At 38.5% G+C, this 17,824-nt stretch overlaps 1 protein-coding gene and 1 pseudogene across 1 annotated transcript; one reads left to right on the top strand and one right to left on the bottom strand.

Annotated features, from left to right (window-relative positions):
* Positions 1-992: 992 nt before the first annotated feature.
* On the bottom strand, positions 993-12,394 carry LOC131381702 (keratin, type I cytoskeletal 18-like; annotated as a pseudogene).
* Positions 7,869-17,732, top strand: LOC116456746 (uncharacterized). Its single transcript, XM_058430103.1, has 3 exons — positions 7,869-7,969; positions 12,100-12,215; positions 12,305-17,732. The coding sequence occupies exons 1-3, from the start codon at positions 7,869-7,871 to the stop codon at positions 12,883-12,885; spliced, it is 798 nt and encodes a 265-aa protein (XP_058286086.1). The 3' UTR covers positions 12,886-17,732.
* The last annotated feature ends 92 nt before the right edge of the window (positions 17,733-17,824 follow it).

Here is a 17,824-nt window from a genome sequence, read left to right as displayed (position 1 = left end):
CCCAAACTGAAATATATTCAAATTCATTTATTCAACAATTGTTTGTTGAGTGCTTACTATCTGCAAGCCACCAAAGAGATCCAATGACTACCAAACTGGGTCTCCCTTCAGCCTTTGTAAACTGCCTTTAGATTGATTCTATTCATTCCAAAATATGGTACTTGGCATTAGAGCAAAATATAGCACATATTACTTCTTTAGTTATAAACTCTAGATATAACGAAGAAAATGCCTGCCTTGTTTTTCAAGGCAGCATTACATTTTAAAATGCCCTTTACAAAAGATGCACTCAGGATTATTTAAACTAATAATTTCAAGCAGACCATTTGGCTCAAACTGTGGGCTGGAGGGGTAATTTCTTATTTTAAGGAAGAAATATCATAAAGTTATACAAAACCATGAACATTAATTTCCAAACTCACAAACAAGTAATACTGTTACAACACATCTAACTCCTGTCATTAAAAATATGTGCATGCCTAGCATCTGAATGGTATCATATCCCACAACATTTCTTCAGTTTTCTGTTGTTTGCAATAAAAGTGAAAATGTTGTTTAAGTAAACTTGTTTCCACAGTATAGGAAAGTCAATTCAAAAGTCCTTCCTTTAACTTTCCTTATACATTCCCATTTTCTCCTCTACCCTGCTCCAAAACACATAAACACAAAGTATTGAAATGAATATACAACTCCATGAAATGCAGTATTCTAAAAGCAAGAATGGAAAGATAAAAAATGAGTTCAAGTCTTCCAGCTGATAAACTGGGCTGTAAGTCAAAAGTCCAAAATCTTAGATGTAACAGAACACAGTCACATTTAGGCTATATAGTGTCACTGTTACTAAAGATTACCCCTTAATTTTAAATACCAGAGCCCAAGCATACAAGTAAAAGAATCCAATACTAAATACATATTACTTTCACAATTACCTCTAAATCTTTCTTAAAATACTAGAAGTTATTAAATCTGAGAAAACTGTATGTTCAGGCCCTCTCACAGAATCAAAACATTGGGGGAGGGGTAGATTCAAGTGATAATTCAGGGAAGTGTTACAAATGTCAGAACTGGGTGAACAACTGAACTGGAAGTATGGTAAAGAAGTGTCAAGGATTATCCCGAATTTCTAGTTTAGGCAAATGAGTTAATAGTGAAAATATTAACATACTTCACGTATTTTTTAAGAATAGTTTTCTTTTTTTGGGTGACAGGTCAGAGTAAGGAAGAATTAAGGAATGAGTTCAGACTTACATACTATGGAATTTCTGTTATTCGTGGGACATCAGGAGGTACCTAGTAGACAGCTGGATCTGGCTCAGAAGAGAAATACATTCTGGAGATAGATTTGTGAGTCATCAGCATACAGGTAGCATGTAACAAGTCATGTGAATAAATGAGATCAACAGGAACGGAGAACAGAAATAAGTTTGAAGCACCTCCTGGAGAATACAAATATTTAAAGGGGTAGATAGAGGAGCAAGACCTAGCAAAAGACTTAACAAATGGGAGGTCAAAGACATAAGGAAACAACAAGAAGAGAATATCCCAGAGAGGAAGCTGTTTCAAAAAGGAAGGGGTTGGGGAAAAGGTGGTCAAATACAATGTCCAGAAAATGACTCTTTTCTCATTATCTGCCCCCAACTTTCAGTAAAGAGCACTGCTTTTCTAACTTTAATCATTGGAAGAGAGGCTGTGACTGTTATTCACTATAATCTATGCTCCATTTTTAGCACAAACTTACAAACACTAAACCTAAAGCAAATGTAAACTCAAGTTTTTAGTATTACTGCACCATCCCTCATTTCTTATTCTAGTTTCTATTTGCTATATGTTCAAAATGCAAGATGCTACCTATTTTAATTATGAAAAAGAGAGTAGGTCTATTTCACATGCTTGGTAGAGCATTAAACAGCATTTACTAATATAAATAAATGCCATATAATAATGTCAATTAGACTAGATTTGGGGGGTGAGGGTTAAACAGGCAAGTAAAATTTGGGGGACGAGGGGTAAAAATGAGCAAGTAAAATGTTCAATAATAAGGCAGTTGCCAAAATCTGAGAGAAATATCTACCATTGTTCAAAGTACTATTTTTTGATAATACTCTTTCATAAGAGCATCACCAAAGTTAACAATTTTAAAGTTCAGTCATTGACAAACTACTGATACATGAATGAATCTCAGAAGCTTTCTGCTAAATTTTAAAAAAAAAAGACATAAAAGGCTATATATGATTCCATTTTTATGTTCTAGAAAAGGAAAAACTATAGAGACAGAAACCAGATCTAGTTGCCTCGGGCTGAAGTAGGGGCAGGAACCTGATTACAAAGGGATACACGGAACTTTTGGGGGTAATGGAAATATTCTGATTGTGGTGGTGGTTTTAAGACTGTGTATGTTTGTCAAAACTCATCAAACTGTACACCCAAAAGACTGAGTTTTACTGTATAAATTATACCTCAATACACCTGACATATTAAAAAAATATTTCAGTCATCAGATAACTATTTTAACTGAATAGCCTATTTTCCCCCAATGACCTCTGAACATTTTATTGGCCTCCTGCTCCCCAAAGGGTACCCTGCTTCTGCTGGCTTAACGTCTCAGAACTTTGGTGTCACTGGTCTCAGACACCACTCTGCCGTCCACTATCCAGCGGGTGGTGGTCTTTTGGATAGCTTGCATGGAGCTGCTGCTGTCCAGGGCATCATCAAGATTAAAGTTCTTGCCATCTTCAAGCAGGCGGTGGTAGGTGGCGCTCTCAGCCTCCAGCTTGACCTTGATGTTCAGCAGGGTCTCGTACTCCTGGGCCTGGTGCTGCCCCTCTGCCTGGGTCTGCGCCAGCTCTGACTCCAGGTGCAGCAGGATTCTGTTGAGCTGCTCTATCTGCAGGGCATAGCAGGTCTCCACCTCCCTCACACTGCTCTCCAGAAGTGGCCTTCAGATTTCCTATCGAGTCCAGGTGGATCTCCAAGGACTGGACCGTATGTCTCAGCTCCGTGTCATCTCAGCAGCTCCGACCTCTGCGGACTGAGTGGTGACCACTGTGGTGCTCTCCTCAATCTGCTGAGACCAGTACTTGTCTAGCTCCTCTTGGTTCTTCTGAGCTAGCTCGTCGTATTGGGCCTGGATGTTTGTCATGATCTTGGCGAGGTCCTGAGATTTGGGGGCATCTACCTTCACGGTCAACCTAGAACTGGCGAGCTGGGCTTGTAGGCCTTTTACTTCCTCTTTGTGGTTCTCCTTCATTAAGAGCAGCTCCTCCCTGAGAGCCTCGATGTCTGTCTCCAGCTAGAGCCAAGTGACACTGGTGTCATCAATGACCTTGCAGAGCCCATGGATGTCATTCTCTATAGACTGGCACATGGCCAGCTCTGTCTCATACTTGACTCTAAAGCCATCAGCAGCAAGATGGGCATTGTCAATCTGCAGAACAATGCAGGCATTGTCCACAGTATTTGCAAAGATCTGAGCCCTCAGATCCTCGATGGTCTTGAAGTAATGGCCCCAGTCTCTGACCTGGGGTCCCTTCTTCTCCAGGTGCTCCCGGGTGTTGCTCTCCAGTCTCTGGTTCTTGGTCTCTAGGCTCCTCACTCTGTCCAGGTAGGAGGCCTGGTGGTCGTTCAGGCTTTGGTGGGTCTCCTTGTTCTGGATGCCTCCCATTCCTGCCAGACCCTGGGCCATCCAAGTGGCCAGGCCCCTGGACCCCAAGCTGCCGCAGAAGCTGGTGGAGCAGGACACGGAGATCCGGGAACCAGAGCCCTTGGCGCCTGCATAGACGCTGGCTGCACTGCTGGCTGGACGGAGCCCAGGAACCGGTAGTTGGTGGAGAAGGTGGAGCAAGTGGTGAAGCTCATGCTGTCCGGGGAGGAGAGCGAGAGGACAGGACTCAGGCTTTGCTGACCCTGAATAGCATTTTTTATGTGCTGTAACGTATTTCTCATCATTTAACTTATCTGATTATATATAATACTTAAATTGGCAAAGAAAATTAAAACTGCAATAAATCCAAAGATTAAAACAAGAAAAGTATTTGGATACTTCACCTCTTGCAATACTCCAGTATCTTACTCCAATTATACTGCCTAAGGAATCAGAACAAAAAACCCTTCCTGTACTTCATGATCCTCACTAACAGCTTAAAAAGGAACTCTGCTTTAAATTTTTCTTTATTTTTATAAAGTTATGTATATATTGTTAGGAATATATGTAAATAAAATATTCCTACTCCCAAAGCAAGAAGCCCTCAAGGACACAGCTCTACCTAAAAAAATTATATTTTGAAATTAAGAGAAATGTACTTGCCATTCACTAATCTTAGATTTAAAAACATACCTTTAAGAAATACCATATGGCTCAATTCTAACTAAACAACAAATATATATTGAATACCTAAAACAGGAGCAGCACTGTGATGATGTTATAGACATACAGATGAAGATGATACAAAACCTCTTTGCTTTCACAGAGCTGATGGTTTAGTATGGCTGACGAATATAGGAACAAATTATTTTATCAAGAGATACAAGTAAAAAACTGTACAAATGCTATGAAATGGAACGATCAGGGAAACTTTTGCAAAGGCAATGCTTTCTCTTTCTCCTCAGAAAAAATTTCTGGTCCTTGAGCTGACATTTTGAAAAGTAATATATGTCTACAGAAGTGGGAACAATACACAAATATATATTTTCATGGTTAATGTCAATGCTTTTCCACCGGCAATCTATTTTGAACTTACGAAGATCTCAGAATTTGAGGCCTCTGAAACTGCTCTGGGTTTCATCAGGGAAAGTAACACATTACAAGATCATCCACATTAACAACAAATACCTGTATTAGCCACAGTATGTAAAAATTTGCTTTGGGGGAGATGAAATGGACATTGATAGTGAAAGGAAGAGATACATAAGAAAAGGGAAAGAGAAAATAGTAAAAAGATTAGTAGAGTGAAATAAAAGCGTATGTCACATGCGTCTTTCAGGATAACTTGAAGGTAACGTTATGGAATAAATACTAGTTTCTGAATTCTTTTCTTAAAGGGGAAAGAATCAGTAGTTTTCAGGTCATGACATTTCAACTCTCAATCTTAGAGCTTTCTGAGGTATACGCAGAATCCTAGGAAGAAATTTTTTCATGTGCATCAATTTTAAAGAATAGTATTAATAAAAAATAAATAAATAATAAATGGAGTTATGCCCAACTTAAAACCATGTAAAATTTCAACTTGGTCATTACCAAAAAAAAACTAAATTACATAGAGCATACACTCAGATGATCGATGTCTTTAGCTCGAAATTGGCAACCCACAATCTGATTCAAATAAAGACAACTGAAGGCAGGTTTTAAAATACTGAAAAGGTTGACAAGTAGCAGTGTTGAGTAAACTCTGTAATGTATTTCCTTGCCAGGATTAAAGGACATTTTTGCTTTACAAATACCAAATTAAATATCAAAAATATCAGTCATAAAGACTAATATTTTAAAAGTAAATTATAGCCAGAATTTAACAATTTATTAGTGTTTTAGACATTGTTAGTTTTAATGTATCTAGAATAGTATTTTTTCAATAGTGCTCATATAAAAATAACTCTGCATTTCACCTGCATAAGTGACCCAAATATGTTAATTCTCACAAAAGGAAATCCAGCATTTTAAAATTATGTCACAGCTTCTGAATTTCTCAGGAGAGGCAAAAGTGTATATATAATTATTTTAATAAATTAATATTGCTAATTTCTGAAAAAGTTTTTCTTTTCTGTCAAAGGACAAATATGTAAAAAAGAGAACTCAAAGGAAATTGGTATATCCATGTTAAGAGATATGTTACACACGTAAGATGGCAAAGCAATTTACCTACATGAATTATTTTGAAAATTCAATGCATTCTTGGGAATTTTTTTAATGCTTAACATTATTAAAAGTAACAAGAGTCACAACAAAACCATAAAAATACAGTTAATCTATAAATGAGCATGACTGATCATTTTTTAAAATTTCAGTATTGTTATAGCCTGAGAATAGCTTTTGCCAAATTTTCTAAAGTTACCTATTCCACAGATACCTTCATTTAATATATTCCACAGTACATGCATTTAAAAATCAATATCCTGTTTATATGCATATTTGAATATACAAACATTTTGTGTTCTATACATGAAGTAAAGTAACAAGGTGGTTTTTTTAAAAATAAAAAAGACTATAATCAAATAATGAATTAGCTACAACTGACCAAAACATTTTAGAATTACTCTTGTAAGCTCCACAAGAAAAACAGTGTCACTAACTTCATAACCAAGGCTACCCTTTCACTAAAAATTGTATTATAAATTTTGAAGAGCCAGGGTGGTAGAATGTAAAGAATAGAGGTTTAAGAATTAGATACATTTTAGCTGGAATCCTACTTCTAACACTTGCTAGGTTTGCTACCCTGAATAAGTTTCTTAAGCATGATGAACCTCAATTTCCTCTGTAAAAAGAGAACAGTATCACTAACTTCACTGAGTTGGGTGGTTCAAATCATGATACACAGTATCCTGGTTAAGGCTTATGGGTAAAGTATCAACTCTGAAATCCTTTCTCCACTTTCTTGAACTTATTAGTTGTGTGACCTTGGGCTAGTCACGTAATCATTCTATATCTCAGTTTTCTCATACAACTGCCTTCAACTTCATATTCAACTTTTCAATACCTTGAGGAACCGAAAAACCTTTTCCCTCGCACAGTTTCTGTCACATGGAAACATTCAATAATACTACCTATTACAAACATAAAGCATTCAACATAGTGCCAGACACAAAAAAAATCCCTAAACTAAGTTTCAAGTGATATTGTACAGTGTCTAAAACTCAAATTCACCCCAGAAAATAAAGATTTGTCATAAAGATGAGAAAAAGACTATTTCAAATGTGTTAAAGGTATTCACAAAAGGAATTCCTATAAGGTTGTATGTAATGGCAACAGTTCTGGAATAAGCGCACAACCTCCCAAGTTGATGACTATAACGATCAACATTCTCTGGCTATAAAAATACTGCACTTTACAAAGTGATCAGTCATACTAATTTATAGATTTAGCTACTATCCTACAATTGGTCATATACATTTCTATGAATGAAATGACTCTCTAAAGCTGAATTTTGTCTTTCTAACAACAGATGCTTTGACAAACAACTTCAACTCAATATAAAATACTTAAAAGAACTAAAAGCTTCACAGACTGCTTAACAAAAATTGTTTTAAATATAAGATGGTAAAGAGTTATTGATTTTTAAAAGTATTATACATACAGAATATATATCCTGAATTCTATTTCAGCTTCTTTGCCTGAAGTACACAATTTTCTTGACTAAGTGACTGGCAAGTATCAAATCAACTAACACCCAAAAGATAATATTAAAATTTCATTGAAACTAGATACATAGAATCCTGAAGCCATAAGAACAAATGTAAATCAGACTGATCATTTACTAATTGTAGGACCATGGGCAGTTTTCTAAACCTTTCCAGCCTCGGTTTCCTCATCTGTACATTGTAGATAATGATTGTTTCTACTTTTGGGCATGTTACAAGATTAAATGAGATATTATGGGGACAGACTTAACTCCTGGCAAATAAGTCCTCAAAATCTTATGTGACAAAATCTTAGCTGGCAATGCTACATCAAGCGATGATCTCTCCTAATGATATAACTTTGGGAATAGAAAAAAATATGCCTTAAAACATAATGCAATTTGACAAAACTCAATTCAATAAAACTGACTCCAGATTTACACCAAGAAAAATTACACACAAGACAAATACCTAAAATTACTTTTATTACTTATTTGGGCAAAATATTCTAAGCACATAAAATAACCTTTAAAATTACAATGATGGCCTTAAGAGACATGGAGTTTAAAATTCCTTTTAAATCAACCAGAAACACTAAAATCCCACTCTATTTTCATACCAGGAAAATACAACCAAGAAACAGGTATCCTCTCTCTCAAAGACGAGAAAAATGCACTTTGAACCTAGATAATTGAAAAAGTAACAAATGGTATCAGTGTCAGCACTGAGCAATACCTAGCTTCAAGACCAGAGCTCACACATTTCTTAAAGCAACATAATCTAAGAAAACACTAGTGTCAGGGAATCCCTTATCCTCCCGCTGACTTACTACATGAATCTACACAAATCATATGGTCTCTTAAGTGTCAACTATTTCATCATTAAACAGAAATCATGCTGGTCACTTCTCTCACAGGGATATCAGAATATTTTTAAATGAACTCAGGTCACCTTGAAAAAGGACTAGTTTTAAAATATCAAGAATTATTATAAATGACAACTGCTGAAAAAAGGAAAAACTTTGCTTAAAAAGTCCATCTTAAAACAATTTTTAAAGGCTATATAAGACCATAAATTACCACCAAACCTAACCTAGTATGCTCAGGATATTAAAATAAGCATGTTCAACTGAACAGTTGTCAGGCTTCTATAAAGGTTCCTAGTCAATTATTTCCCATTCATTTTTATGGCAAGTAAATGTGATAAACAGAATTAAAGTTACATTCTCTAAAAGGAATTATTGTTTATCTCAGACTCCCTAATCACTTCACATAAAACTGAAATCTTAATTTAAAATTTTAGAATTTCTTCCAAATTATGCTTTTCCTAATAAGCACCAGAAAGGAGGATTAAATAAAATTAAATAAAACTCAAACTCCTGGTTTTTATTTACTCTTATATTATTAATTACTACATCTTATTTTGAGAAAGTAAAAATACCACAATGGGGTATATCAAACATGTAACACAGATATGTTCAAACATTTCTATGACAGTTTGATGATGGATTGGTACCAAAAAATTAAATATGAAATTAGTTGAAGAAGCCTTAGAAAATACATTTTTCGGCTGCAAGTAAAGAAAATTTTGTATTGGCATAGCTTTGCTCATATTTTTGAAATTTAATAATGATTACTATGAAGAACCAAGTTTACTGCCATAGTAAAAACTTTCACTTTTCATCCCTAAAAAGAATCTCAAGTAGACAGTTTTTCTTTTTTCAAGTAATGTATAACTTTTCCTTAAAAGCAGAAAATATCATAACGATCTCTAGAACAGGTTCAAAAATGTTCTCAAATAACTTTAGTAAACAAATTGTTGAATAACTTTAAAAAGGAAGCATCCTATAAACACTTCTCAAACATTGAAAATTATCTATTTACTATTCAACTCTGATTTACTTTCATTATTTACTTGAAATCTCTTTTCAAGTAACAAAAGTTATTGACAACTCTTCAGAGTCAAGAGAAACAATAAGCGACACTGTTGAAATTTCCTTTAGGTGTAGGAGAAAATATTTCTCCAAATAATATAACTAGGATTATAAGGTTACTGGAACACTTCTGATTTCTCCTTTCACTGAATTTTAATTTTTTTTAAATGGAAATAGATGATTAGCCACTGGTGAATATTCCAACCAACTGAGGGGAAGCAGAACACTCTACACTCTTTAGGGAAACAAACTATTCTCTCCAACTAGGTTATCAGAGATTTAAAGTTCAAGTTTAAATTTTACAATTTGAATTTTACACAATATTTTCTCCCTTAAAAATGACGTATTTAATTTGTTTGGACCAAACAAAACATATTTTTAAATTTAAAGAAATGTTTATGCTATCATTATGAAAGCTATCACACAACCTATATTACTCACAAATTACTAAATATGTAGAATTGGGAAAATAAGTTGGGAAGAACTAATTCATTATAACAATTCCAAAGTCTCAGGAAAAAAAAGAATCAATCACATAAATCTATCTCTAACACACTTACTCAAACATCTGCATAAGACAACCTCTAAAAATAAGTTGCTTCAGTTCGTGAAAACTAAGCAAGCACAACTCCTCTTTCCACTATCTTCTGTAAAAATGTTTATCCCTTGATATACATCTTAGTATTTTAATTAAATAAAAGTTGTAGAGACAATCACAGGAATATATGAAGGGCTTTTAAACATTTATAATGAAGCCCTTATCACCCCCATCCCCAAAAAAGCAAACCCTCTGCTTTCTTAAGATGTGAAGTGTTCCTCCCGTCCGCATTCCCTCCCTGGCATGCCCCCCAGTCGTACACCCCCCACCCGCAGTAGGCCTGAGGCCCCGTAGCAAACAGTGTCTAACAGGAGCAGGCAGCACAAAGACAGGAATGGGAGATTAGTGGGAGGGAGGGAGGCCGGGATTGGGGCTCAGCAGGAGCTTCAGGCTTTTTAAAATTCAAACTGCTCCCTGACCAATACAAATCACGGACACGCTACTGACTACTACACGGATTTATAGCATTAAAAACATGCCTAGTACGTGACAGCTATATTAACTTCATTCTTTTAAACATTTATCCGTACGTTCGCAGGACATGTGAAACAATTTATTGTAAGCAGGACGCTAAACTCAAAAATAACCTCCACAAAATAACTTATTCTACAGTGACAATAATTTAATGACACAAAAAATATGAACCAATGTAACAAACACTAGTAAAACAAGGGATTTCGCTGAGCAATGCTGCTTCATTTTAACCAATGAAAGTTTTCCTTCAGCGAATATGAAACAAAGTATCAAAACGTGTAACCCAGGTACATTTTTCTAGCAATTTGCCTGACTGAGGAATTTTAAATTGGTGTTTCCCCCTTATACCAACCTACATTACGAACGCCTCCATAAACAAGCTCGAAACACTTAACTTACTCATGAACTAGAACTTGTCAAGTTAGAACTGATATTTTTCTCCAGCATTTACAGATACATTTGACCTATTAAAATGACACCTCTCTCATTACACAGTCAAACATCATGGCACAAACAGCCAATGACAATCCTGGGACCTCAAGAAGAACTGCCCTGACATGAAAGGATGGCACCTTCTACAATTTTTTAACCTCCCAAGGATTATAACTTAATTTCTTTTTTGAAAAAAAAAAAATTGGTTTTACCCGCATCTCAGCACAATTCTCAAAACACTTAAAATTCTTTGTATGCTCCTACACGTTTTGGTCAGGAAGTACCTGAGTGTTTTACGTATAGTCGTTTAAAACTGCCCTTACATAACGCATACAAATAGAAAGTGGCAGAGTAAACCTGTCAAGTACTTTATACTTGTCTTTGAATAAAAACCCCATGTGCAACAACACACTGTCAAACAACAAGATAAAAGCTCTTGGGGAGAGGGAGATGTGCAGTGTCTACGACAGTATGCTTTTCTGTATTAAATATTCATGTGGACGATTTAATTCTTTAAAAAAGAAAATGAGTCTTTATGAACTTTCCAACGTCCAAACAAGTTTTAGAAAGAGAAAGAATTACCACTGGATCCGCGTCTGAGTATTTACGTTTGTCTCACTAACTGAAACTACTTCCTCCCTTCATGGGGTCACAGGGGGAAGAAGGGGGGTTGTTTGTTTCACTGGGACGTTCCCCACTCCCGGACCGGGAAAGTTGTAAATATGGGGACGATCAGGGCACATTTGCTGTTAGTTGTATTGTTTCCGCCTCCTCACTAGCTACGGCTCCACTCCCGGGCAAGGCCTGTCACCGACCAGCAGTCGCTCCGCTCAGCCCGGAGCTCTCCTAATCCCCGAGCTCAAGTAGATTCCGCTGGCCCGCGGCCTGCACTCTCCGCCGGGCCTACGCCTCCCCGGCCGCCCGGCAGGAGCCCAGTCCCCGCCACCGGAGCCGGCCGGGAGAGGGTACAAAACCACCGCTACCCAAGGCGGCTGCCACCAGAGAGGAGCGAACTCTAGACTCGCCTGTGGAAGAGACCTGGGGCCGCTAAGGAAACGGCGGGGAGGGGAGCGAGGAGGAGAGACGCTGAGGACCTGGCGCCGCCGCCGCCGCCGCCGAAATAAAGAGCAGGAATTTACCTGGGCGAATCGGCGTCTGAATCCAAGGGGAGGCCGAGGCCGCTGTGGCGAGAGACTATAATCCGGGCCGGGAGGGGGGGTGGCTACGGCTCCTCTTCCGTCTCCTCAGTGCGGGGAACATGTAGAGCCGGGGGGAGACCAGCCGAGAAGACAAATCGTTGCTTCTTCTTCCTCCTCCTCCTCCTTCTCCCACATAGAAACACTCACAAACACCCGACCAGGGGCCCGAGCTACCGGGGGGGCATCGCCGCGGGCCCGGGAACCAATTCTCCTGTCGGCGGGGGCGTCCCTCCCTGCGGCTTGGTGGTGTCGGGTGAGTCGGTACCGACGGAGGGGGGGGGGGGAGGGCGGGGGGAAGGAGCCCTGTGTGTGTCTCTCTCTCGTTCCGTCTCTCCCTCTCAGAACAAAATGCCGACCGGAAGTGCAGCTGCAGGAATGACTCCCTCCGCCGGCGCCAAACACTAACAACCACCCCCTCTTCCCCACTCCACTTCCGCCACCGCCGCCGCCGCCGCCGCTGCCGCCACTTGGGCTCGCGTCCTCGGCTGCGCCGCGCCGCGCCGCGCCGCACCCGGGCCCAGCCGGGGCCAGCAGCCGGGAGGCGGCAGCTCTCCTCTACGCCCCGTCCCCGCAGGGCGGCTGTGGATGTTGCCAGTATTGTCGATGCTTCAGAGCGACGTTTGCCCTGCGACACAGGCGGGCCGGCTCTCCTCTGTCTTTATTTTCCAGGAGGCCGACAGGAGCGGCGCCCGAGTTCGGTGGTGGTCGTGAGCGTGGTGGGCACTCAAGCCCGGACGGGCTCTCAGGTCGCCGACGGCGGCGGCTGGAGGCCGCGCTGGCTGTCCCAGGTCGCCGTTAGCTTTAGGGAGCCGATCTCCGGACGGCCCCACAGAGGACGCCCGCGATTCGACGGCGATGATGCCCGTTTTAAATGGTGTCCCTGCAGCCGGATGGATGGATGGATCGTACACCTTGCCTTTTGAGAGCCGGGACCTTACGCCCGACTGCGTGTTATTTCTGCGGAATAAGAACGCAACCTTTGGAGGTGAAGACGACTCTTGGCTGGATTGAATTGGAATCGTGTTTGTGACGCGTTTATTTCTGGAAATACGCGGTCTCCGCTGCTCTTGCTTTTTGTCGGCAGAGGTTTGGGTTCTTCTCTAATCGTCGAGATAAAGGCCTGTAGGCGACGCTGCGCGAGCGAGAAGCTTGCCCGCTGCGGCCCCGGCGCCCCCCTCTAGGTGTGGGTGGAGCCGAGCGCGCGGGGAGAACCGCCGGCCCCGACTCAGCCACCGGTGACTGCGGGCGACCCGCGGGCCTGCGGCCAGCTGATTTCAAACATCGTTTTCCTCTTTAGGTTCGGAACACTGAGGCGCTGGACAAGGCTGGAATACAAAATGTGATTATGTGTACAGTACTATGGTTGTTGTAGTTCTTAAATTGTAAAACAAGAAGTAACTCCATCGTTACACAGTTCTTTATTAAGTTTGTGTAAATTAAAAAGGGGCTATTTTCGGTAAAAAATGCAGTAGGTAAGCGAAATTTTACTCAACCGGGACGAAATTCGTGTTATATGAATTGTATTGTGTATTTGTGTACCAGTGCGCTAAAAGTAAGTAGGAAAACTTGCTTAGATTATTCCTTTTGCCTCAGGCCACTCAGGGGGCCAAGATCCTGTCATTCCTTTTCTCTAGGCCCTGCGAATGGCTTCCCGTCTTTAGGGGAGTGAGCCAAAGCCTTGACCGCGGCAGAAGTCCCCGTGCGCCTTTGGGGGTGGGGGTGGGCCTGCCCTGGCATCCTTGCGAGTAGGACTCTTCCCTGAGCGTCCATAGCGCTGGCTCCTTCACCTTCAGGATTTTGCTCGTGTCACTCGGTGCTTCCGCGGGTGCTTTTAAACTGAAAGTTCCCTAGCCCCCTTCTCATTTTATCCTTTGGACAGTCCACATATCCGTACTTGTTTATCTTATCTCTCCTTCCCCAGTGCAATGTAAGCTCTAAAAGGGCAAGAGGTTGTTTTTCTGCACTGGTGTTACGGCCCCCGCCTAGAATGCCACACGGTAGATGCGTAGTATGTGGTTAATGAATGAATGACGATTATAAGGGCCTTGATGCTCCCCCATTTCTGTCTTTAATATGTACTTATATGCTACGGAGAGCTTTATAAAAGATTTAAAAAACGTTTATTACAGAATTCTATAAAAATATATTGCTTCTAAACATTGGAAAGCCCTCCATAACACCAGAAACCCACAAACGAGGGATAAAATTTGTTTTTAAGCTTCTGTAAATGGGCATGCCCGAGGACAGTGCATCAAATGATCATATCCATACTGAGCCAATTATCTTTGCTCTCCTGAGTCTCAAACTGCATTCTTCATCTTGTCGTCCTCTGTCTTGCAAAATACATTAAAAGTGAGAATTTGGTTGGCTCAGAACAAATCTAGCACTATTGGAAAAGTTCATCCAGCAAGTATTTATAGGGCACAAATGGGTACCAGGCACGGTAATTCAAAAGGTGTGTGTTTCTGAGGCTAGGAGGCCTTACATAAAGGACCACATATGGCTACTTTGGTTGCTACTCAATTATGCTGTCAAGCAAAGCAAATGCTAGTGAAATTTATTTTTAGTTTTCTTCTGAAGAAAAGGTTCAGTGAAAGCTGAGGTCAGGCTTGGTGTGGATATTTTAATTCACCATTTAGTTTGCTGTTTGCTTACACTTAGGTTAGCATTAGATATACTTAATCATGATTTTTGAGTACTATAAAACATGAGAAATTTTATTTCCTAGTGGCTGGAAAAATAGGCTTTTTAAATTAAAATAAGTAAATATATCAGTAAGCTAGAAGCTATGCAATAAGGCTTTGGCTATAGTATTACAAATTTTCATATTTCACGTATTGAATTTTTGGACAAGAAAAGACAGCCTTGATAGGTATTTTATAACCATTAATACAATTAATCAAACATCGTTTAGTAAATCCAATCGTCTGTTCGTTATTATTTTTCCCATTAATCTTCAGAACAGCTTTAAGTTAATACAGATGGCTCAGAATGTGTTTTTCACTCAGTTTCAAAATACCATTATTTCAGTTCGCTAATAGAAGCACAATTATCTTCTTGTCTGCTTTCTTAAATGTTACTGGTAAACTAGTAATTTTGCATGTCCAGGTAACTGCAGCTGCTACAGTCAATCTACTTTGGAAAGTCTTGGCATTATTGTGTCATTTAATTTAAAATTTTTAAGTTTTTTTAGTTTCTTCCCTTTCTTATTGAGGACTTATTAGGCGCTAATTAGCTTTATGCTAGACATCTCATGCATGGCAGTGAATGAAAACACAACACTGCCTTTGAGGGTTTTAACTTGTATATAGTTTATACCTTTTTTTTTTCCAGGTTATAGAATCAAAGAAATTGTTTCAATTCATATCACAGTATTTCTCTATTAAATCAAATGGTATTTTGCTTGCATAAATTTAAGTATCCAAGTTGAGATCTTACATAGAATCTATTAATCTAATATTAGTGTTTTCTTCATTTCATTGTCTTTGGTTTTTTTTTCTTAATAATTATTTTTCCCAATACCATCCATTTGTTTTGCTCTTACATTTTTAAGTCTTTTATGTTCCAAATCAGGTGACTTATATCCTCCACTTGTCCATTGAGGATAGCCCAGTAAACCTTTATTCTAACTTTAAATTGCCTCCTTGCTTCAAGAACTGAGTTGCATGACTCAGTTTTCTTTGCTAGGAATATCCCTGGATAGTCTCGTATGTATTCTTGATCAATGAATTGCAGAAGATTTGATTAAAAATTTTAAATGGATTTCAGGTATAAACTATCTGTATCAAATGTCATCACCAGGAATTTCTACAACTGAAAAATTTGAATTGTTATTTTTATTGAAGAATATTTATCTTTAAGATAAATGCAATTCTCTATAAAATGATAGAAATGAAAAATTTTAGAAAATCATTTTCTACTCACTATTTTATGCCTGCCGGTTATCCTTTGTTAGTGATAAAATTGTCTCTTATGGGAACGAATTTGTTAAAGGTAGAAAAAAAAAACTGGTAGTGTATGTATGTTTTATAGATTAGACACTACCAAAATTATTTAACATTTAGAATAATTAAATTGCTTTTAGGATGACAGATGACTTAAGAAACTGATGAAGAGTTAATTAAGGATATTGATTTTTAGGGCAGAGCTACAAAATTATCAAATCACTTAACACTGTAAATACGTTCCTGTTTCAGGTTTTCAAAGTAAATACCTTAATCAAATTTGGAAATAGTATTTATGGATTTTATTCAACATAGATTATCTATTTTGTTAAAATTGTAGAAATGAACAGTTCTTTTCCCATGGATGCCTTTTTTCATCTTGGCCTATTCTGATCCTTTAAGAACAAGCTTTTTCCTTTCATTAACACTTTTCACCTATAATTACGAATTTTCTCTAAACTTGTAGATTCTATTATCCATGCCATCTGTTTATAATCCTGTGACACTCCTATATTGTTTATGGTTTTTTTTTTTTTTTTTTTTTTTTTGAGACGAAGTCTTGCTCTGTCGCCCAGGCTGGAGTGCAGTGGTGCAATCTCGGCTCACTGCAAGCTCCGCCTTCCGGTTCACGCCATGCTTCTGCCTCAGCCTCCCCAGTAGCTGGGACTACAGGCGCCCACCACCCCGCCCGGCTAATTTTTTGTACTTTTAGTAGAGATGGGGTTTCCCCGTGTTAGCCAGGATGGTCTCCATCTCCTGACCTCGTGATCCCCCAGCCTTGGCCTCCCAAAATGTTGGGATTACAGGCGTAAGCCACTGTGCCCGGACTTATTGTTTATGTTTTCATGCATCTATACCTTATGTTACTAAGTCAAAGTGACCAGTTCCCCGTTATACTACAAGTTTCACTGTGTAATGCATAAGAATTACACAGAGGGAAGGGCCTCAAAAAATGCACTTCTGAAATATTTTAATGTAAAATTATTTAAGACCATAAAGTTTCATGAAAGCCTAATCTTTTTGGAACCTACACATACTCTGCATATGAACCAGAGTTAAACTAGTCAAGTATTTTAATACTGAACTAATCTGGAAAAACATCATTTAAGAAATTAGTGTTTTTATGAGGGAAGAATATAAAATCTATTAAAAACTTAAAACATCTTAAATAAGTATGAAGAGAGGCCTATGGTGCTCATTTTAACAGCATTCTTGAGTAGGTTAGCTTGTAGTCAAAGCATCTGCTCCAGACCAGTGTTTTAAACTGTGGATTATAGTACCACTATGGGTCATGAAATTAATTTATTGCATTATGACTAGCATTTTTTATTTAAAATATAGAAAAGAATAGACAATAAAAGTACATCACAGATGGTAAGGGTATGTGTTTTTAAGTAAACATTTGTTCATGTGTATATGTGTTAGATTACCTTGTAAAATATATTCCTTATTGCGGGTTACAGGCTGAAAAAAGTGTTTGTTTTTGTTTTTAAAAATCTACAGTTCAGATTTTCCTTAGAAAATGGGGAAAAAAGGAATGTTAGATCTGACTGCCTATGAACTAGTGAAGGATTTTAGAGGAAGTACCAGGATATTTTAGAGATCTGATACTGGTTTCAGAAAGGTAATCTTAAGGCAAAGGGTAGGAAATAAAGTATGTTGTTAGTAGAAATGTCAAATACGGTTAAAGTTGTGAGGAGGAATTATTTTCCTAGTGGACCTACATTTGTTGTGTGTAGATCTGTGACTATTATTGATCTGTTGTGGCACATTTTCCAATCTAAAATGTCCAATACAGCACAATAATAAACATGGGGCAAAATATATGTTTGTTTCTATTTCTTCCCACCTTCCCTTCAATCTTAAAACAAGTGTTTATTAATAAGTCAGAGCAAAGCAAATTTCTGTCTTTCACAGA

This window comes from Hylobates moloch, unplaced genomic scaffold (assembly GCF_009828535.3).
Source record: "Hylobates moloch isolate HMO894 unplaced genomic scaffold, HMol_V3 SCAFFOLD_17, whole genome shotgun sequence".
NCBI lineage: Eukaryota > Metazoa > Chordata > Mammalia > Primates > Hylobatidae > Hylobates > Hylobates moloch.
Note: the sequence above shows the minus strand (reverse complement) of the source record. Positions and strands in the feature narration are given on the sequence as shown.